Raw genomic sequence first — 23,696 nt, 5'->3', positions numbered from 1 at the left:
CATCCCCCTGCCTGCATCCAGCTCATCCCCCTGACTGCATCCAGCTCATCCCCCTGCCTGCATCCAGCTCATCCCCCTGCCTGCATCCAGCTCATCTCCCTGCCTGCATCCAGCTCATCTCCCTGCCTGCATCCAGCTCATCTCCCTGCCTGCATCCAGCTCATCTCCCTGCCTGCTCCCTCCCCCTGCCCTCCTCCATCTCCCTCCCCAACTTTGGAGGGCAGCACAGAAAGGGGAAGCCCCTAAAATGAGCTTGGGAGATAAACCCATCTCTTATCCAAATGTTGCCTTCCTCTGGGAGGTGGAGAAAGGGGACCAGGGAATTTGAGCCGTGCTGCATCATATTTATCTTGAGATCTTCTGCAGCCACCTTTTGTCTGGCAGCTCACCTTCCCTGCAGTGCCCAGCATCCCAAACTGGATCCTGTCCCTGCCCTCCCCTGGGAGCATCCCCTTATCCCCTGCTGCCCTCCTACCCCACTTCACAGGGAGCTGCTCTGCTGCTGCTTTGGACAGAACCTGTAGGAATTCTTAATTTTCAGCATAGGATTGATTTACCTGGAAAGTCACATAGACATAACTAGCAAAATTTTTACTTTTTTAGAGCCAGCCCCTGCTCTGAATACTGCTGGCCGTGTTTTACAAAAAGAGGCAAAATGTTAACATCCTGCAGAGAGAAACAGAGAGGGCAGGAGAACGAGTCTGGCATACATGGGGGGCAATCCCAGAAAGCTTTCCGTGTTTAGGGAGCAATTTATTATCCAAACCTCCAGTTTTGGAGAAGAAGATATTTAATCTCTTTTAATCCCTTGTGCCCCGGACCTCTGACCTGAAACCTGTGACCTTCAGGACCCCGTGGGATGGGGTGAAGGCAGGGCCCTGGCCTGGTAAACAATCCTGCCAGAAATCCTGGGAAGCACCAGCCAGGGAAGCTCTGCTGTTCCCTGCCTGATGAGAGGAGCTCTTAAAAATAAAAGCTGGAAGCAGGTGACTGGGAGCCTGGTGGGCACTGCTGAGTCCTGCAGCCCCACAGCCCCTGCCTGGGGTTTTGGGGTGTGTGGCTGTGCTAAAACAGCCCTTGATGAATGCCTCTAAAACCCCTAGTAAGAAAACCCCAGGAAGAAAGCTGGGAAACCATGCACATTTCAGGCTGACCTCCTTTAAAATAACCAAAGATGGAGCGGATCTGGTTTGTCTCCCTTACCTTTTCCCCTGCATCCTCCTGGGAGCAGAGCATCCACCTGAAATCTCAGTAAAGGGGTTCCTGGGGTGCTGCAGGTCTGACCCCAGGGTGATGGGCAGGGATGGAGCCAGAGCCCTCGCTGCCTCCCAGACAGAATCATCACCCAGGACTCTGATGGGACAGAGAAGCTTGTGGCTCCTGCATCCCATCTACACTCCTCCCAAATCCCCTCTATCCTTGGGAAGGCAGCAACACTTGAGCCTGACCTGTGAAGAGGAATTGCTGGGCAGGAAGCATCTGCTCTGTGGGAAATGCACCCCCAGGAGGGAAACAGGACCAGCACACCAGGGTTCTGGTCCACGTACCTGCAGCTGGTGGGATGTGCTGCTGCTGACCCCAGCTGGGACACAGCCCTTCTCCCTGGGGAGGGTCCTGCAGGCTTTGCTGGTTACCCCGCAGCCAGGGAAGGGAAAATCCTCCCTGCCAGGCAGCACTTGGTGAGCAGGTGGATGTCTGCAGCCCCCTGAAAAGTACAGAAAATTGACACTGAAACGAGCAATCACGGTGGCCTTGGCTGCAGCCCCCGCTGGGCGTTCCCCCGGGAAGCTCTGTGCCTGACCCTAAACTTTCCCCATTTTCCAAGCCAATGCACTCGATGGGAACTCATCTCCCTGCTCCCTCTGACACCCCCCTGGTCCCCAGGGCCCATCCTGCTGCCAGCCCAGAGCTTGGAGGTGGGACAGGGATGTTGCTCCTGCACTGGGGAAAGGTGGGAAGGGGCTGGGGGTTCCCAGGCTCCAGCAGGAGGATGGGAAAGGTAGCGGCAGGGAGGCTCCTGCATCTCCCCTCCCTCCCTCCCTGCCCAGTTTTATTTCTGGAACCAATTTAATGGTTTGCTGATAACTCTGATTGGTTTTGTGTCAGGTTGGCTTCTAATCTCTGCTCTGGTCTGCTTCACTCTTTTAAAATAACCATGATTAAAGGCTGCTGGGGCAGTGTCCTCCCCACAACAGGATGCCCAGGGGTCCCATGTCCCAGCCCTGAGCATCACACCAAGGGTGAGGGCTCTGCCAGGGTGACCCTGAGTGTCCCAACCACCCAGAGCAGCCTTCTCCAGAAAAAAACAACCCTTGGCTGGGAGGGCTTTGCCTGCCCTGAGGATTTTGGCAGGGCTGACAGGAGCCCTCACCCTCCACTCCCATAAAAAACCCATTACTCTGCTTTAAAAGCCTGGGGAGATGGCTCAGTGTGTCTGGGTGGATGCACTGGGATTCAGGCTTGGCAGCCTCTGGGCTGGCTCTGAGGGCTCCTGCTCAGCCCCAAGCTTCTCCTGTCCTTCTGCTCCCTCTCCAACAGGCACTGCCTCCCAGGGCTGCTCCTCATCCCATCCTCCTGGTCCCATCCTCCTATTATCCTCCTGTTCCCATCCTCCTGCTCCCATCTGCCTGCTCCCATCCTCCTGATCCCATCCCCCTGTTCCCATCCTCCTATTCCCATCCTCCTGCTCCATCCCCTTGTTCCCATCCTCCTGTTCCCATCCTCCTGATCCCATCCCCCTGTTCCCATCCTCCTATTCCCATCCTCCTACTCCCATCCTCCTGCTCCATCCCCTTGTTCCCATCCCCCTGTTCCCATCCTCCTGATCCCATCCCCCTGTTCCCATCCTCCTATTCCCATCCTCCTGCTCCCATCCCCTTGTTCCCATCCCCCTGTTCCCATCCTCCTGCTCCTGGCGCTGGGCAGGCGGCAGCCGGGGGAGCCAGAGCTGCATTTGTTCCTGCAAAATAACCTGGGACTGCTCCAAAAGGGATTTTAATCCACTTTCTGGCTAAACAGCAAACAAGGTGAAAATCTGCAACCATCTCTAATAACTTCTCTGGCCTTCAATCAGAAACCAGTGGGTTTTGCCTTGCCGAGTGGCTCCTGCCTGGCAGGGGGACAGCTGGTGGGCACGGGTGACACTCCTGTCACCAGGGGCAGGGACAGACCACACCAAGCCAGCACCTGGCATGCTGGGGATGTAAATGCCCTGACACTGGGCCAGGTCCCCGTGGGCTCAGGAAGGGGTCCTGGGGCACCCTGTCAGTCCTGTCCCCAGCCTTATCCCACCCAGGTGAATGACCCTGGGTCATTCCAAAGAGACTCCCAGCAGCTGAGATGGGAAGTTCTCCCCTTTGGGTCAGAAAAGGGGGGGGTTGGGTTTGGGTTTTGTTTTTTTCAAGAAAAAAGCGAATTTAAACTCGCACAATGTGCAGATTCCACTGCAATTTTTATGGTGAAAACATAAGTTTTCTGTATTGCAAAATGGGAGTAGCTTTGTGAGACTGAGTAAATGCCTGTTTAAAGTCAGCTACTTCAGTAAATAAACATCTAACTCCCCTGCCCTCCATTTTTAGCTACTCCAGTCCTTTGCAAATAGCTTTCCAATTTACAAAAATCAATTAAAATCACATATTCTAAATGTAACAACCAACAGTGATCTTCCTGGAGATGCCATTCAGCCTTCACTTTAAAAACAAAATCAACATTCAAAAAGCTATGCTGCTGCAGCAGAAAGTTTCACCTTTTAATTTTTCATACAGGATTAATTTTTAATTTTCAGACATCAGAGAGAGAAGGAAGTTCCCCAGGAGCCCTCCTGTTCAAAGAGCACTCCAGGCAACTATTGCCATCAAGTGTCAATTTCTCACAGTGGAGGCTCTGATGCAGATTTTTTTACTGATAGGTTTTGCTCAGACTGAAGTGTGATTGCTGGGAAAGTTTTGGTGTCTGCTGGAAGCCAGCCCTGTGTTTGTTCTCCTTTCTCCTCAGCTCCCTGGCAGCCCTGCTGAGCCCCATCCCTGATGGGTGCTGGGTGCACCCTCCTGGGCTCCCCGTGGCAGGTGATGCCAGGGAAGGTTGGCACGGAACCACAGCACCATGGACCTTACTGGGTCTGTGCTCTTCCTGCAAGTGCTGGAAGCCAGGAAGAGCTGAAAGGTTCCCTGTGCAAATGGAGATGCTCTGGAGTTCCTCACGGGTGATGTCCCACAGGTTCCTCACTTCTGGAAACCCCTGGACTGCAGTTTGCAGACCCACAGAGCCCGGGACCCCAAACCTGGCCATCACTTCTGCCTCCTCTACCTGGGAGGGAAGGAGGGGGAGGCAGAACTCCTTCCCTGGTGATACCCAGCCCTGCACATCAGGCTGGAGGCTGCCTGTGGATGGAGTTCTGAGCCAGCTGGGAGGATGCTGATGGTTGGTTGGCAAGAGGCTGTGCCCAGCAGCAGCATCCTGCTCTTCAGTCAATACGTCTGATGGAGTCTGCTCTGACCTCAGTGCTCTGCCTTCCCACAGGGCTCTGGCTTTAGGCACAGCTGGCAGCTCAGGACACTTAGGACACCCACTACCCACCCCACGCTCCCCGTGTGACCTGGCTGGGCTGGGGGGGATGAGCTGCTCCACACCAGCTCCTGCTCCACAGGACCAGGAACACAGCAGAGCCTGGCAGGACCTGTCCCACCCCACCCCAGGTGAGGAGCTGTGGGGTGGGACAGCAAGGGAGATGTCCCTTTGTGTGCTCTGTCCCTGAAAGCAGCAAATTGGAGGTGCCTGGTACAATTTTTTAGAGTTGTTTCTCTACATACCTGCAGCGAGCTCTCCTTTCCCTTACCTTGCTCCAAAGAAGGGTAATTAACAAGCAGACAATCTCCACAGCACCAGTTCAGGCAGACCCTGGGGTGACAGCTCACAGATGATCACACACACACAGTGAAGGAGGTCCAAGGCTCCATCTCTCAGTCCCCTTCTCCAGGATGGCTCCGTCACCTGGGGCAGGGAGCAGCTCCCCATGGATCCCACACACCCCTTCCTCCACCTCCTCCTCCTCCTCCCTCCATCCATCTCCTCCTCCTTCCCCAGCCCCTCCTCGCCCTTGGCACCCCATGAGCAGCCCCCTCCCTGCCCCAGCTCCCCCAGACCCACCTCACCCCCAGGAACCTGGGGACAGAGAAACCTCGGGCTGGGGAGGGGGAGAAGGGGCAGAGACGCTTCCGACCACGGCGCGTGGTACCTGGGGCCACAGCCAGACGTTCAATTACCAAAAAATGATGCTGCATAAATGAAGAAAATATTGATCTTTTTGCATCAAAATGCAATCACGCCAAATCAAAAACAATTAATGTCCTGGAATGCAGATTTATAGCAGGAAATGGGCACATACTTTTTATAGGTAAATTGCTTAAGGTATAATCCAGGCTTTAGTATATTTTCATTTCTATTAAATGAGGAGACAGTGGTGAGCACTGAGCTCACTTGCACTTGACCATCTCTACACAAATCAAACAGTGTATATTTTGCAAAGTAAACAGCAAAACCATCTAATTTCTGAAATTCTTCTGGCTTTTCTTTTTGACCTTTGGTATTTGGAGGTATTGATGCTCTCTCTAAACCATTGCACAAAAACACCTTGAAGTGTCAAGCTTTAAAAATGAGTCTTCTTTTCTCCTTCTCCTGTGCAGCCTGGATTATCTTGGCCTTGTCAAAATACATTCTCTAGTTAGAGGTTGGAAATATTTCCCTCCTGGCTCCCAAGTATTGATTTTTCAAGGCTCAGCTCTGCCTGTCAGCCGAGGAGGGGAGAGGTGAGGTGAGGGTTGGCCGGGTGCTGCCTGCTGCCCCGCAGCCCACCCGGCCCCTCCAGCACATCCCTGCACCCCAGACCACAGCCTCTCACTGGGTTTGCACTTCTGAAGGCTGGGACGGTCCTGTCTGACCCACCCGCAGCACAGGACATGGGGGATGTGGCAGATTCCACCCCAAAACCACAGCAACCACACGTGGCCACCCTCCACGCCACTGCAGAACAATCTCAGTGTTTCCTTTGCTCCGAGTACTTCAGGAGAATGCGAAGCAGGGGACAAGGAAAGAGCATCCCCCAGGCACAGGTATTCTGGAAGGTGAATATTCCCTGGATAGGTGGTCTGGGGAGCAAAGAGAACTTTATCCTCAGCCCTCTCCCACCTGAAGCCCCTTCCCCACACCCCCGGATGGCCGCTCACTCACGCCTGGAGAACTGGAGAAGAAATTCCTTAGGTGGTGAAGGGGCCTCAGCTGGCAGGGCCCCTCGATCTGTGACCAGGAAATCATTTACACACCCCCAGGCTGACACCACGACACCAGCTGAGCCTCTCCACCAGTCCAGGTGGGGTTTATTTCACAAGCATATTTACACCAGGAAGCTTCGTACACACCGCAGGCAGCCGGGGGCTGGCGAGACCTGGCTGGGACAGGAGGAGGAGGAGGAGGAGGAGGCTCCCAGGGTCCCTCAGCACAAACCACAGGCCCTGAGCTGCCCAGAACAGTCCCCGTGAGCTCTCTCTCCTCTAAAATTTCTTTTTGCCCCTCCAAGGTTACAGATGTAGCCACACAAACACGATGGACATGCAGCAGTTCACTGAGAAGAGACCCTGGTCCTAGCACAGAGTTCTCCACTATGCACACTACATCCCCATGGCCAGAGAAAAGACCAAACTTCATGGCAGCTGGTGCTCAACATCCCTAATGGTCTCAATTTCTTGCTTTTTACTGGGTCCTAGGGTTATTTTTAAACAGCAAAAAGATATGTAGCTTCTGGACTGCAAATCTCACTTTCCATGTACAGTGCACTACAAAGACCACCTAAAAAAAATAAAATAAATCAATGCTTTTTATGTTTAGAAGCCATTTTTAAAATTAATTTATTCCTTTTTGGGGGGAGGGAGGATTCTCTAAGTACCATTTTTACTTTATCATGTAAAGACAGCCACCTTGGTTCTGTGAGCTTCTCAGGCAAAAACGGCAAAGAAAAAGCTATACAAACATATACATCAATATGTTTAAATAAAATAATATTTTATAGATTTTTTTCCTTTACTGTGAACATAAACCAGCATACTTTCACACTATTAAATATTTCACAAAATTAGATATGTAAGAAGAGAGAAACACAGTCACAGCTAATGTTACACAGGAATATTCCTACTGAAGAAAATGTTCCAACACACCCATCTGAACAACTTACCTCCTACATGCTCTGCACCATTTTTCCAGCCACATTCACTCCCACTGATGCCACTTGTGACACTGTGTCTATCCCTGGGCTGTGACCTGAGCACAGGCTGGCACGGCGTGGGGGCACGGCCTGGCACAAATGGGAGCAGCTTTAGGAAGAAAAACCTTTTGGTCTTTTAATTTTTTTTTTTTTTTTTTCAATGAATACCTGCAATGATAGCAGAAAATCCCACCTTTATATATAAATACTCCTTTTATCAAGTTTGCTATTCCATCTTAATGAGGATTATTTTTTTTTTTTTTCATTATGTACACGAGGACTATTCTTTCTTCCAGACTACAGCAAACAGTGACTGGGCAACAGCAGCACTTCCCAGGCTCTTGAAAACCAGGAGGAAACCTCCCCTCTGGGTCGGGACATCCCGAGACTCAATCCCCCCCCTCGGGGCAGCGAGCCCAGGACCCCCCGTGCTTGGGGCCCGCTGCCCCCCGGCATTCAGTGGTCACCAGGAGAAAGTCCATGTAAACACCAGGCTTTTGGGAAAACACCGGGACACCGCGAGAGCCTCCGAAGGAACGAGGGGTGCGACGAGGGCTGCGTGAGCTCAGCGCCATCCCAGCGCTCCCAGTGCTCCCAGTTCCCCGCCGCATCCCGTCCCCGCGCGTTCCTCCCGCAGGGCAGCGCCAGCCCCGTGTCCGGGGAAGGGGCCGGGAGGGCCGGGAGCAGCTCGGGGCTGTACCCTAAACCACGAAGCGGTGCTCCTTGCCGTCGTGAGCCATGAGGATGAGGTTCCGGTTGGAGGTCCAGATGAGGCGGGCCAGGCGCAGGGCGGTGTGGGAGCCCGGCGAGGCGGGCTGGACCGGCGGTACCTGGTAGGTTCTGACGCATCGGAGCTGGGGGGCGGAGTTGAGCATGCCGATGCTCCCCAGGAGAGAGGTGTTCATCTGCGGGGACACCCACGGGTCACCCACGCTGCCCCCAGCACCCACCGCCCCCAGCACCCACCCGGGACCCTCTCGCAGGCAGCCCGGCACCGGGGCTGTCTCGAACCGGGCTCAACCCGGACATGGTCTGAATGGGGGAAAACATCTATAAATAATAAATTCACTAAGGTACTGCTGGGGGGTAACTCCAGTACTGGGGGGTACTGCTTCCAGTGGTAATGCCCACTGGAAGAGGGGGTGAACTGGGAGGGCAGATCTTACTGCACTGCCTGGGGGATTTAGGAAGGCAGGAAAAGCATCAGCACACACCACCAGAATTCAAGGAAAAAGCCCCACAAAATATTAGTGAGATTATATTTAAACTAGAATATTGTGAAAATATTGGGGGTTGGAACTCGATGGTCTTTAAGGCCCCTTCCAACCCAAACCATTCAGTGATTCTATGAAAGCCACAACCCCCCAAGAGCTGAAGATGTGCTGAATAAGGAGCAGCTGCCACTCTCCAGGAAGAGAAAGGACCCACAAGAGCCTGAAGCTTTTCTGCTTGCCTGGGAGCTGCATGGCTGCTCAGCACAGCTCTGTTGAGCTCTGCTCTGGAAAGCAGACCAGTGACTGCTGATGCATCTTGTCAAGCTCCACGGTTTTCCCTTCGACATCCCCTGATCTAACAGAGCCAGAGACACAAAACCCCCCTTGGGGAGCTCTCCAGCCCCTCTCCCCCTGCAAGCCCCAGGGTGTCCCCCAGCTCCTGGCCAGCTGCCTCCCAGCTCGGATGTGCCCCGGGAAACCTTGGCAAACCTGGGGACATTTAAGGTGTTATTGCTGATGCCATGTCCTGAATTCTGATCAGTCCAGAGCCTGAGCCATTACTTTTTCCTGGCTCTTCTCGGCAGCAGAGCGGTGTCAGAGAGTGTAAATCATGGCATCTCTAGCAGGGAGCATGCAAGCACCACTGACATTTTCACAATTTAAATCATCTTGAGTAATAACCCTTTTAAGATGACTAATGTTACTGATTTTCCTGCATTAATAATAGTGCCAAACAGAACACAGAAGGGAAAAATCACTAGTGCACGAGGTCACATTTTAAAACTAAATGTGTAGGTATATTTAACTCTTGATGTAAAAGCCACCTCGCTGGGAACATTTATACACCTGGAGCAGCCAGGCAGACCACAATTTAAAACTTTTTTTCCCCTTCCAGTTCTAACAGATCTGGCCCAATTGTTTCCAGATTTTCCCTGGGTGCTTCAATTGACTAAGCATAACTGATGGATGAGGATTCCAGCTGCTCTCATTTACTGTTTCAGAAAGCACGTGGTACAGGGACAGATAATAATTTAGTAATTTTTATGGCACCTGTAGAAGTGCTGAGTGACACAGCAAGCTGGGGAAGGGTGTCATGGAGCACCAGGGGTACTTATGGGCATCCCCTTTATATCTCTCTACAGCCTGGCTGCTGCAAAGCTCAGGGATTCTGAGACCACACATTGCTTGATCAGAGCAGTTGCTTCCAAATTACACATTTTTAAGTCTAAAGATATTCAAAGGAAATTAAAAAAAGCCTGCTCAGGCAGAAAATATTCCTACCAGCATGATGTTACAAAGAAAAAGATTGCTCACATGTTTATGAGAATAAACCTCTAGCTGCTCCACAAAATGGTGCCTGACTCTCAGTTTCTCCTGGTGTTCCAGACCCTCTTTATCCTGTTTCTGTCTCAGCTTTCCCACTTCCAGCACAATCATGGAAGCAGAGGACAGCTCCTGAGCCCCCAGCTGCCACCCGTGGGCAGAGGGACAGGGGGTGCTGGCAGACAGCATTTGGCCCCACACTTCTCACCAAGCTTCCAAAAAATAAAAAGCAGACAAATTCCTGAAGCTCACCCTGTTGAAACCAATGGGGCTGCAGGAGTTAGAAAAGAAAACTCCCCCCTGGTGGGAAGGGAACAGGCATGGAGAGGTGCTGCAGAATTAGAGCTTGAGGTGTCCTGCTTGGCTCTGGGTTTGCCCAGGGCACTTTTGAGGTGTGTGCCATGGAGCTGGTACAGCAGTGTGGCACTCAGACATCAGAATTCAGTACTGGAAAAGGTTCTTTGATTGCCCAGGAGTGAGGCCACCCAGGGCTTGCTGCAAGCAAGCCAGCTCTATAGAAAGAACGCCAGGAAAATCCCTGTGGTCCAGTGACACTGCTGCTGGAAGAGGAAGGGGTGGGAAGAGCGGCAAAACCCCACAAAACTCTGTGCTGGGCTTCTAGCTTCTGTCCTCACCCCCGGGACACCCCTGGTGTCATTGCTCCCTTCCTGAAGGAGGTGAGGATCCCCAGGGGAGCAGCCTTACCTGCCAGAAGCAGAGGTGGCTGTCAGAGTTGGAGTAGGTGGCGAGGTACCGACCGTCGGGGGCAAACGCCACAGCTGTGATGGGGCCCTTGTGGCCATGGATGGTCTGGGGAGAGACAAGAGGAAGGTTATTGCCGTGGTTATTACCAAAATATTGCCACGTTATGGTTATTACCACAAAGTAAATACAGTGTGGGAATGCCTCTTCGTTTCCCCTGCAGTTTCTGTTATTCCAGCAGGGGTTTTGGGGCTGTCCCTGGGCAGGACTCCCTGCCAGAGGTTGGAGGGTGGCACATGCTGCTGTCACACACCCCATGTCACATCCCTGCCATGTCACACACACACAGGGACCTGTGCTCAGCACACAGCACCCCTTTCCCTCAGGGCACTTGGATACTTCTGGACAACTCGAAATAATGCAGAATCTCACCAGGTGGCACTTAAGACATGCTGCTCAGTCTGAAATACCAAAACACAAAATTAAATCATCATTTACAGCTCACCTCTGTGTAAACACAAACCTGTGTCACTGAGAGAACCCTCTCCAGCCCACCAGAGACCAGAAATATTGCTCTTCCATACTTACATTCCCCACCCAGGGAGCAGAACTGACCCAACACAGCATGCACAGCTGCCCCTGGCACCCCTCCTGCCCAGCCTTCATTCAGCCAGAAGAGTGCAATTAAATCCTGTCATAAACCCAAATCTGGGACTCTGAGCTCCTGACAATCCCTGACAATATTTAATGTCAATGGGCCAAAGAGCTACAGCACCAGGGCTGGCATTGGGAAGTGGTTTTTTTGACAAGACACACAAGCCTTCTGCATTGAGAGGCTCTGTGGCAGCTTTGAATCGTAATATTTGATGAATACAATTAGGCTGCAAAAATAAAATTAATGCTCCTGGACCCATCACTGAGTCCCTGAGAAGCTGAGCACGTCCTCTGACTGACACACTGCACCAAAAATCTGCCTTAGGTATTGAGAGCCCATTGTAAATCCATTTCTTTGTCATGGGAAAGGTGAGTGAACTCCAGCAGAACCCCAAACCTCTCTCTGTAATGCAATCACCACAGCTCAGGATGAAAGTTTGAAAGGGCAATTAATTAAATGATCCCATGTTCAGACCCATCAAACTCTTTAGCACTTAACAAGCAAGTAATACTTGTCAATAAAATATGTTTTGGTAATACAAAGGTAGAAAATCAATAGTACTAGCACACTTGTTGCTCTTTTTACTACTGAAAATGTGTTTCAATAAGTACAATCCTTCAGGGAATTAATCTGCTTTGTTATTTAAAGGAAGTGCTTCTCTAATTGATGCTAATCCTTCCAAGCCAAGATTTATTTTTCAGTGCACTATCTGAACGTGTGCTCTGCCCTGCTCATTTCATGCTTCCCAGGCCAATGGAAAAACAACAAAACCAGATTATGGCTGCTCAGTCAAAGCATTCTGCTCACACCCCAATGTCCAGTGCCCAGCCCCTGGGGAGCTGTGCTGGCAGTGTCCCACAGCAGGGTCCCAGAGAGAAAGTGCCCAGCACCTCCCTTCCCGTCACCTTCCAGGCACCCTCAGCATCTTCCCAGCTTCCCAACACTGTGCAAAAATCCACAGGGTTCTGGGCTTGGAAGCAGGCTAGAGGGCAGGGGTGTTGGGACACAGTGCAGCTGTGTGCAGCTCCCCTCTGCCCAAGCAATTGGTTTTTAATGGGAGGATGCTCCTGGGAGACTATTTGACTTCTGCACCTGCCACCATCCTCGTGGAACACATGATATATGCTGGAGCTATGACAACCTCATTTTAAGCCCAATAGTTGGTAAACTCTGCACTGAGCTGTGACACTCTGTTAGAGGTGACATAAAAAACCACAAACACTGTATCACTGTGGCAATCTTATTTTCATAAATATACTGAAATGCATACTTTAAACTGATAAAGTAACTCGCAGACTGCTAGAGAGACACACGAATATTTTACCACCTTTATGATGAGGTATTTACAGCCCTGCTCTCTGGGGGTACCCTAACTGAAGGGAAACAAAACCAACCCGTCCTGAGAAAGCCCTGAGCCTGACACATGCCCTGCAGCACTGCCCATCCCTGGCAGAGGGACAGCAGCAGAGGTGCCACAGCTCAGGGTAACACCAGCTCCAGCTTCTGCTCAGATACCAGTCACCTCTGGGCAAGGGATGGGCCTCTGAAAATAAAGAACTCCTTCACAGAGCAGCAAGGACTCACTGGCAAGGGCTTCATGGGCAATTTCAGCAGCTGAGCTGGAGGCATCTCCCCAGCAGGCAGAGGCAGCTCCATCCCAGGGCAGAACCACAGCCCAAAGGCAAAGGGCAAGGACAGGCAGTGAGCAACCCAGATGTCAAGCTGAAAATCAGCAAGTTGATGGCACCAGTGTTGATTCCCACCCCAGCTACACAGAACCAATGCACTGCTAGAAGAGATGTTAACACCCAGGGGTGGGTCCGACTGACCAGGCACCCCGAGACACCAGCGGGACCTGGGGAGCAGAGCCTGACCCCACAGTGCCACTCACTGACTGATCCCACAGCACACTGACGAGAGGTTGGTCACTTGGGTTTGGGGGGTTGTGTGCGTGGGTTTCGCTTGGGTTTTGTTCGTTTGGTTGGTTGGTTTTTTAACTGAAAACCAGAAGTTGTATTTTGATGCTAAGGCAGGGTGCCAAACCCTGCAGAACATACACAGAGGAGCATCAGGCAGCCCCAGCTTCTGGGGTTTGGTTTGGTTTTTAAAACAAACTCATACAAAACTAAACATTTTCACCTGAAAAGGTATCTAAAATATGATATCATTTTTCATACCAAAAATAAATTCTCTCAAGATGGATACTTTAAAAACTAAATCCCCACTTTCCAAGCAGTTTAGTGGAAACATCTGAAATACTATTAACTTCAAACAGCTTCAGTATCTTTAGTAATTTAATTTCCATGTTAGTTCCAGGAACATTAACAATTGCAGTAAAAATCTCAGGACTGTACAGAGAAAAAGAGTATTTGCATCTATAAATTAATTTTCTTCCTGTCCTCCAAGCTTCTCAATAACATCACGCTCCAGCCACAGCCCATATGTTACGTTTTTGTAACGGAATAAAATATCTAACTTGATTTTTAACCTTACAGTAGGAGTGTTTTGCATCAGTCCCTACAATTGCTCAGGGTTCAGAGGTGCTGTGCATGATCTGAGGGGCAGCCCTGGCCGGGGGCAGCCGCTGTCACTCACTATCTGCCTCTCATTTGTTAGGAGCTTCTCCTGCTGGGAGCCCCTCATTACAATTTGCTTTTTCCTTCCCGGGCCAATGACAACCAGAAAATGAGGCAGCTCCTTTTCTCGACTGAACTTAATCCAGAAAAAATGAGATGACAGCTGCAGCCACCCAAGTGTTACGGGATGGGCTGGAGCCCTCCCCAGACCTTCACAGTTCTGCACAGAAGGGACCTGGGTTTCCCTTCCCCCAGCCCTCGCAGTGACCCAAGTCTGTGCTTGGATCTCCAGAACCCCTCCCTGCCAGCATTTCCAGCACTGTGCTCACAGCATCTCACGCCTGCTCACACTTGCTCAGGACTTTCACCTGGACCATCACAATCCACAGGAGAGTTAATTGTAAGGCTGCAAGGATTTCAGGACACCAGCTCACCAGACAGAACTGCACCCCGACCAGCCCCCCAGGTGTCTCAGCAGAAGCACCCCAAGCTACACACACATTCCAGAAGCTTCCTGGTGACTTTTGGTGGCCAAGTGCAGCCCCTGGGAGCCGTGGCCAGGAGGGTCACCAGGAGGGGGGCTCCTGCTCTGTTTTGTAAACAAAGGGCACATTTGCAGATGGAGCAGCCACAGACCTGCTGCACTCACAACTGCTTTCCAATTCACTGTGAAACATCAATTATCTTTATCAAATAACAGTATCTCATCTCAGTCCATTATCAAGATGGAGTCTTATTTTAGCTGGACTGCAGCCCTATCTGTATATCAAGGCTGGCCGCAGTGCCAGAGTGAGTGAAAGGCTGGGAAATAATCAATAATCATCATCAAATTGTGGGCGACAGGTTGTGAGGATGGAAGTTTTTGATGAAACCTCAACCTTTTTTTTTTTTTTTGTGCAGCTGATAAAGCTTAACCTTTGCAATACCTGATGACTAGGACTCGGTTAAAGGCAGCTCTGCATACACTAAAAAATAAAAAAAGCTTTGCCTGCTCCAATCCCCCCGGCACGGTGGGGCTGAGGGAGGTGGCACCTTCCTGCCAGCAAACATCCCACTGGGATCCCAGCCTTTTTCTGGAAGGCTTTGTACGCTCCCAAAGCTGTGCCAGGGAAGGCACGACCTGGGCACACCAACCAACAGGGACAAGGGAAAAATTGCCAGGAATATTTGTCTGTTTAAAGGTAGCTTTCTGTTCCCCGGAATAAAAGCAGAGTGAGATCACACAGATAAAGGAGAAGAAAAAAGCATAAAACCACCCATGCATTAGGCTAATCACAGAGCAGCCTTTCTGCTAAAGTTATTCTTACTCAGCCCTTTTCATATGATAATTTCTTTTCCAAGTGGAACTAAGGCACAGAAAAAGGTTGTAAACATTTTGTACTGGGTTTTCATTTCTGAACCTCCCATGAGCAATCTGTAACCTGAATCCAACTTCCATGGGCAGATTCAGCCATTTCCCCTTTCAGCTATCCATCAGTTCCTCTAGAAAGAGAAATCTGAGGAAATTTATCAAAAGTTCCCAAAATGGGAATTTTAAGAGGATGTGTGCACAGCTCTAATTTTCTGTGCAGGAACAGTGTTTAGGTGGAGCATGGAAACAGAGAGGGCACTGGATAAAACCCACGTAGGCACAAAGTTGTGGCTGTGTTTGTATTCACTAGCTTAAAAAAACCCCAAACCAGAACCAACCAATCCAACCCCAGCACCATGAGCAGCTTCCTCAGACAACCGTGGAAGTTGACTGCTGAGCAGACAGAAAAAACTGCATGGAATTCTGATCAGAGAGCTGGAAAGCTGCAAATTCTGGGGGTGCTGGCAATGCCTGTCAGCATCTCACTGAGAAATGGGTCATCAGCCATAGGACAAAGCCAGGACAGGTAGTAAGGATTGCAGACCATCACCAGGTATTTCAAACAGAATTTTTTTGTGCTTTATTTTGCTTTTTCGCTCCTTGAAAACCCCTCAAATTCTTCTGACTATTCAACCATTTCATGAGCAGCCGGAGCCTCACCCAACCTTTCCCCGTGCTTTGCAGTAACGGAGCCCAACCCAACGAGCCCTGGGGTACCAAGACAACCCCCCCTGGCTCTGACACCTCGTCCCCACAGGACCACCTCCCTCCAGAAGAGCAGCACTCACTCTGTGGTCACTGGGAGGCTGCCAGAGCTGGGCAGGAGGGAGATGGTGTGGTTTATTACCAGTGCCATGGAGACGGCGTGAAACCCCCCGCGGCAGCGATGGCAGGGAGGGGCGGTGGGTCAATACAGCTCCCTCAGACCCCTGCAGATAATCAGCCCCCAGACCCAGGTTCTCTCAGCTCCACACACAGCTGAAGGCCCAATCAATACCAGTGCTATGAGAGGGAAGGACACAGCACAGCCCCGAGCCCCCCACACCCCTGGGAAGCACCCCGGGAACCAAGCGGAGTCCTCCAGCTCCCCTCCCGCCCGGTGCTGGGGGGATGCTTGGGAAAGATTTAATAAATAATTTAACAGGAAAGAGAGAAAGAACCTCAGCTCTAGGTTGAATGATGATAAAAAATAGGTAAAAAACCCCAACGCATTTGGAATGCTCATGATGTAATCCAAAAGGGCTGCAGTTTTCATTCCGCTGTAACATTGTGAAAATCCACCAAAATCCCAAAACCCTGAAGCAAGACATTTGCTTGAAAGCAAGACTAAATGTAGAAGAGTTGAGATATTTTATGTATACCTAATAAACTATCTTTAAAAGCTATTAGGAAGGATCCCCATGCTAACAGATACCTGTACAACAGCAAGGAGGCAAAGCAAAATACCAAAATGCAGATAATTTGGCTCTGAGGCAGCATTTTACTGGTAGTATTAATAACTGACACCTTCTTAAGTAAGTGATACTGATACTGTAAATTTTACAGGAAAAAAACAGTTGATTTATTATTTGTTAAAAAAGGTGATCCTTGACATCCATCATTCCATTAATCATTAGATGGAATTTCTCAGTCAGTCTGTACAATCACCTCTCTTGAAAGCAAAATAAAACGTGCTGGGAGGAAACAAAAAAACCCAAACTACCCACCAAATGGTTTTGTGTCCCACTGTTGCAGCTAAAACGCCTCCCTCTCCTCTCTAAGCAGATCACAAACTTCCTGCCATCCCCACCTCACCCCCCCACTGGTGTAACACCACCCACCCACCCACCCAGCTCCAGCCAGGGCTCTGCTCCTCTGCTAATTACTGCAACTCTGTCCTCCAGCTCTGAGCTCTGTCAAATCTGTGGCACAATTTCAGCAGCACAAAGCCCTGCACTGCTCTCATCTTGCCAGCAGCTGAATTTAAAAGGAATTTTTTTTTTTTTCCCCCTGTGGCTGCCAGACATGCAAACCAACACCTGAAGCTTCATTTTCACCACCATAACTCCAGCTGTATGCAAGGTACCAAATTAATAAATTATATTTTTGGGAATTATTCAGTGCAAACACCCCAAAATCAACTGCTAACAAAGAAATCTCTTCCCCTTATGAGGATTTCTGTTCTCTTTTTCTCTGTTCTTTTCTCCAGAGCACCATGGCTTTGGCACAGAGGGGTGGGTGGTGACACATGGGTGCTGGTGATGCCCACACAGCATCTCCCCGTGGCAGCACCCACAGAGCTTGGAGCCAAGACCTTGGAGCAAGGTGTGGTTTGGGTAGCAAAATAACATTCAGTTGTGTGGGGTCACAGGAGGCAACAAGGGCACAAAGATTTGGGGCAGCTCAGCAGGAGGGCTGGAATAACCCCAGGCCAGGACCTGGGGCAGTACTTTGCCTATGGAGGGTTAAGAAAAATGGGTAGAAATGAAGCAGCAATTAGTGCAGCAGGTGAGGAGGTCCCAAAGGGTGAGCAGCAGGGAGCCAAGGGCTCTCCCAGCATTCCAGGATCCTCACAGGTGCTCCCTAGACACCTCTCCCCATTTAAACATACCAAGCCAATTAAAATAGTGTGATAAACATTTTTAAAGGCTTTAACTATCACATAAAAGTACATTAAAATTTTGAGCTTTTTTTTGCCATGCCATAACCTTTCCATCTACACAAACCTGACATTATTCCACATCTTCTGGATAGCCTGAAGCCTCCAGCTGTGAGATGCTAACTTCCATGACCAGATTTGGATGAGGAACCTGTATCCAATAGATGGCGTTGCCCCCTAATAATCACATAGATGGCATTCACCAAATTATTCCATCTCATGAATAATAACACAATCTGCAAGGGCTCTGCCCCAGTTATCCTCAAAATCCCTTCAGCCAGCTCAATCCCTGCTTTTCCCCCATCCCAGCTTACTGGGAGAGTAAGAAAATAAGTGCAGTGAATATTCACCAGCGTTTCAAGCTAACTGAGAGACCAGTGGCAACTGGGAGCTGGTGGCAGGAGGCCAGGGCTGGCCAGCTGGCATGGAGAAGAGGCCACCACACCACAGCATGGACAATCCCCTCCCAGCAGCTGGGGGCATCACACTGGGTCCCTTCAAAGGAACTGAAGGAAAAAGCAAAGAAGAGGAAAATGGGGTATTTCATCCTGGCAAACCCAGGGTAAATACCTCCAGGTGGAGGAATGCTGGTCAGGGGAGAGTCAGCCCTGGCCACACCAGCCCATCCTGGCCACCAGCAGCACCTCTGGGCTTCCATCCACCCTCCAGCCCAGCCAGACACCCAGGGGCACCCAGCACCCCCTGCTCACCTTGGAGCCAGCTCAGCAGGAACTGGACAAAGTTAAAAGCAGCAGAGGAGGAAGGCAGGAGAGCAAAGATGCTCAGTGACAGCAGATAAAGCAGCAACACAAGCAGCTCTTGTGGGCCCGTTTTAGAGTTAAATTAATAAATCATGATCCAAATGACTCAAGCTAAACCAAGACAGAGCAGCCCACACTTCCTACTGGCCTGCATTACACAGCTATTTATAAAGCAGATCTGGGCATTTTAGCTTCCCCAGGATGGCTGTCTAAACAAAAAGTACCGGAACACACCACGGTGCCTCCTGCTGGGCTTGGAAAACAAAGCCCAGAAATTCAGAAGGGAGCAGGAGCAGCCCTGCAGAGCTCAGCACGGGCAAAGCACCCAGGGACACTGCAGGTCTGGCTGGGAGAAACCTGGGCTACAACACACATTGGGTAAGGACTCAAGATAACAGCTTTTACAAACAACAAAAATATGACATTTACAAACACACATGGAAGAATAAGTCACACTTAAAATACAGCTATTTTAGCCAAGCTTTACACAACGACTGTTGAAATTCCATGGGAAATAAGAGAGCTGCTCACATGCTACAAGGAATAACCAAGAACATTACCTGTGAACTTTTCTGAAAAGGCAAATACTTTGTCATTAAAACATTTGTAGTTCCAAGCACTCATTTCAACACCACCCTGAGGTACATTCTCTTCTAGGTTGCTGGTAAGAAAATCCATATTAAGAGCAGAAAAGCATAAATACCTCCAGTGTAAGTATTTGAAGGGAGGAGCTTTAGGAAAAAAATCCCCAGTGGATTTTCTCCGACTTCCATAGAAGAAGTGTACTACTATATAACTTTTCCAAAGAGGTTTTCCATTTATTTCAGAGCAGGGGTATCACCAGCTCCAAGCTCTCATTATTAACCCATCCGTGGCACCCGCTCGGTCCCCATGAATGAAGCCAGTAGGGCTCTATATACTCTGAGTCCTTCATTAAACTATTGATCCCCTCAGCATTATCCATAATGTTCCAGCAGCTCAGCATGTCAACCGATGCAGAGCTCGCTGCTCTTTCCTTTCAATAACTTACACACTTTATGTGGGGAAGTCACAGTGATTTATTTACCTGACATTTCCCAGTCCGGATGTCGTAGAGGGCCACTGAACCGTGGCGAGCTCCAACTGCTATTCTGTGGCTCCTCTCGTAGTAGCTGACCATGTAGAACCTGAATTGAACACCAGAACAAGTAACAGGTGAGAGCTGACCTGCCTGCACCGTGGCAAAATTCATTTGTGATGCCACTGGGTAATTAACAGTAGAGATTTGAGTTAAAAATCCAGCAGCTGCCCGTTTCCACCCTTGGCATCCCACGAACAAAGCCGAGTGATGTTTGATGCCCTGCTGCAGAACCAGGGCAGGTTTATTTATTCCTGTTACACAGCATTCAACACTCCCATTGAGTTTGGGAATCATCCCTGTGGTGGTCTCTGTGTCCCTGCAGGGACCTGGTTGAGGGCAGAGGGGCTCAGCGATGTGGGGTGTCAGATGGTCAGACAAGTCAACCCTAACACCCTGAGCAACTGCACTTCTCCTTGAAAATCAAAGGAGAAAGAAGGAGAGAAAACACAGGGAAAAACATGCAAACTCAAAGGTTGTTGTTTGGCATTAGAGGGGAAAAAAAAAAAAGAGGATAATTTATCAAACTCTTTCATCTAATAACATCTTTAAAGTAAAAAGGAACTGAGAAGCATGAATAGTCCTTAACATTCAGGCATCAATCTGTATTCAAACCATGGCAAAATTCAAGGAATTTCTACGCTTTGAAACACAAGAGAGTCCACATCCTTATTTCAAATTCAAAGATTTGAGAATAGCATTGTACCTTTCCTCTAAAAGGAACCTGTGAAAAACACTGACCGCATTCCCAGTTTAATTTTAATTTTACAGTTGGATTTTACTATGACAACATTTGCCAGAGACTTCTAGAGAACCAGTCTATAAAAATACGTTGCTGACCATATTTATACCTTCAAACAAAAAATATTACAATAATCTATCTCCTTGTTCTCCAGGCTTCCCAGAGAGCCATAGCAACTGCACTGACACAGGGCACCACACGCTTGTTTCTGGAGTGCAGGATGGCAGCCAGGAAGAAAACCAGGATGAAACAAGGTGTTACAGAAAAAAACCCAAGCCAAACAAACAAACAAACAAAAAAAAACAAAACAAAAACAAAAAAAAAAAAAAAAAACAAAAAACCAAAAAAACCCACAAAACAAACAACAACAAAAAAGAAGAAAATGGCTGCTGTGCTGGAGAAAGGGCAAGGCAAAGCAGCTCAGGTGCACTTTTGCATCCCTGTCCTCCCTGGCTCCCCATTTTCTGTTTCTGACTCTCAGGGTATCTTCCGTGAAATATTCCCACTTGACCTTCAGCCCTTTCCCATCCTCTGTAACCAGCAGCTTGGGATTTGTAGGGAAACTCATCTAAAACCACACACTGCTTGAGCATTGCAAGTGAAATGGACCACAAGGGGAAGAAGTTTCTATAGAAAAGGTTTTCTGCCCCCATTAGTTCCATCGCCCCACCCCACAGGCACAGCCCACCTGCCTCCTCCTATAGCTTTAGAAAGGCAACACCACACACTGCTGTCTGTGAGCAAACAGCATTTCTCTCCTTCCAGCATTTAAATGCCCATTTAGACAGAGAGCTGAGTCAGTATTTCTCTGGGAGAAGAAGAATCCATCAGCCTGCAACACAACAACAGAGGGGTTGGGGGAAAGGTTGCAAGGCAGCAGAGGGGGCTGAGCCATCCCCACCCTGCCCAGGGACCCCCCTGCTGCTCTGCAGGGAAACACCTGAGCTGGGATAAGGCCTCAGAGGAAAAGGATCTTTCTTCTTCCTCCAAATCCCAGCAAGCACTTTCCATCTGGGAACGGGGCTGCTCAGCCTTGGGCTGATATTGGAAAATCCAGCAGCAGCAGCACTGGGCTTCACTGACACCTCACCACTGTTTTAAAACCTCACTTAGGGACTGCTGAAGTAGCTGAGGGGTTAACTAAAGTTATTACTTCTGGTTTTAAATTAACATTCTTAGTTATATCCAGCACAAAAATGTTATATTAAAAGCTCATGGAAAAGAATTTGTTGATGAACGTCACCAAATCTTAATTTCAAACTGCAGTATCTTGCAACAACCCAAGGGGTTCTGGATTATAATTTTGATATTCTTCAGTCCTATTTCACATTTCATTCTTTTTAACTCCCCTTCTAGGGCATGAGGCTCCAGATTTCCTGGAGCACCACCACTACAACATCTCCAGGTGACGGATGCTTCAATCATCTCCAAAATCCTAGGAATAACCAAGGAATGAACTTTTGTTGGACACAACCTCACCTGGAATTTCTCCCTCCTCCTGCAAGACTACTCCCTAGTAAGAAGCCATATACAACACTCGTTATTCTAAATTTAATCTGTCTCCCCATTACACAGAACACTTTAGCTCAGCAGACTGTGCTAAATACATGACCTGACCCAGCAGAGTCCACCAGGGACCACTCAGCTGAAATGCAACTGCTGAATCTGGAAAATGCTCCAGTCAAACAGGGTTCTGCTGCCTGCAATATTCCCCCTCACAATTTTAAAGAAATGTAAAGTATTTCATATTCATTGCAAGGTAGTGTTATACCAATTCTACCTCAGTAAGCTCAGTGCATGGGTTTGCAGAGTGCCCCAAAGGGCAGAATGATCCTCTACAAACAGCCCCTGCCATCACGTGCTGAGGTGTGAGAGCCCAGAACATCCACAGCAGTGGATTTACCTCCTCACCAGAGGCTGAAAGAATTCCCCAGAGGATTCTGTCCAAGTGCCTCCACTTGGAGGCTCTCCTGAGATTCACCCACTTGCTAAAACGGGATGGAAGCATCCCTGGGGCTGAGTGGTGGCATGGGTGGGTGCTAGATCATTTTTACAAGGGCTATAACTATGTGGAACAGGAAATACTACCAGTCGTTTAACAACAGCTTAAGATAAAGCCTTGCTATAAAATTACAACAGGCATAGGGAGATTTTTGCACTAATTCCCACTTAGGCTCACATTTATGTTTTAAGGTAAGCCTTTTAAAGCAGCAGGAAGAAGGAAGATTACCTCGATCAGTACCTTACCTGTCACCAGGGTAATTGTTCTTTTCTTGAAACTCCTCAGTATTTTAATAGGTTATTAAATTAAAACATAATGGTCGACAGATGATTATTATAATTTATCGGTTGTACCAGTTTAGTTTTATAACAGGGATATTTATCACAGTCTGCAGAGACTTCAAATGTTCCCATTTTATAAATCACACTTTACTACCCAAAAGTGCCATGTTAGGAGTGGAGCAGAACAAGCCCAAGACAAAGAGGACTGAGATGGTGCTGAGCTGCCCAGGACCTGTCCCCTGCCCTCCCAGCTGCTGTCACCACAGCCCTGTGCCCCTCCTGCCCACTCACCTTCTGGAAATTCACCCTCATGGTTTCTCCAAGCTGCCTGTCCCCATGGATGGGCAGCAAAAGCTTCAAACATTTTGCAGGGGGATACTTGCTGCCATTTTTTTTTAATTTTTTTAGCACAACCTGCTCCCTTGGTGGATGCCTGGCAGGGGTTCCAGGAAGGCATTTGAGACTTTCTATTTTTTCTCTCCATTTCCCTGTGCTTTCCTACAGGATGGCACTGCTGGGCACCAGCTGAGAGGACTTGGAAGTGCCTGCTCAGATGATGATCTCCTCTGATGACTGTGCCCCATGGCCAGCTACTAGCAGGTACAGCAATGAAATCATTTCACCCTGAAGTAAGAAACAGACCCTGCTGGTCACCCTACAATTTACTTCACGGTGTTCCTGGAGGGAGAGCTCACCTGCAGATAGCTGGGAAGCATTCTTGAAGACCCTTCTTCTTAACTAAAGATCCTTCAAGGCAATACATGATGATGTCCATAACCTTGAAAAAAAAAAATTAAAAATCATTTGACATACTGTACTTATGTTTCATAATAAAAGTTCTAACAGGCAGAAATAGAGAATTTCCATGCCTGGCCACATCTTTGATATCCAACTTTAAGATGCAGTTGGGATAAAACCAACAAGAACTGTCTTGCATATGACTGGTTTGCAACAGCAATGGTACTGTTAGATGGAACAATCCAGAGCACTTGTGAGCAGTTATAAACCAGCCAACTCCTGCCAAACATAAGCTCTGAGCATCAGCATCAACAGTAAATATCTGAGACATCATTTGTACCATT

The 23,696-nt window shown here is 49.1% G+C and overlaps 1 protein-coding gene across 3 annotated transcripts in view; it reads right to left on the bottom strand.

Moving 5' to 3' along the window:
- Positions 1-6,866: 6,866 nt before the first annotated feature.
- WDR7 (WD repeat domain 7) overlaps positions 6,867-23,696 on the bottom strand; it is an 82,118-nt gene continuing 65,288 nt past the window's right edge. For all 3 annotated transcript variants that reach the window (XM_071729809.1, XM_071729808.1, XM_071729807.1), the window contains 4 exons: positions 23,310-23,392; positions 19,539-19,638; positions 10,495-10,599; positions 6,867-8,157 (listed from right to left, as the gene is read on the bottom strand). In XM_071729809.1, coding sequence (XP_071585910.1) covers positions 7,954-8,157; positions 10,495-10,599; positions 19,539-19,638; positions 23,310-23,392 — 492 coding nt within the window. In that variant the 3' untranslated portion in view covers positions 6,867-7,953. The remainder of the gene's footprint in view (positions 8,158-10,494; positions 10,600-19,538; positions 19,639-23,309; positions 23,393-23,696) is intronic.

This window comes from Heliangelus exortis, chromosome W (assembly GCF_036169615.1).
Source record: "Heliangelus exortis chromosome W, bHelExo1.hap1, whole genome shotgun sequence".
In the NCBI taxonomy this organism is placed as follows: domain Eukaryota; kingdom Metazoa; phylum Chordata; class Aves; order Apodiformes; family Trochilidae; genus Heliangelus; species Heliangelus exortis.
The sequence above is the reverse complement of the archived record's forward strand: the minus strand, read 5'-3'. Positions and strand labels throughout refer to the sequence as shown.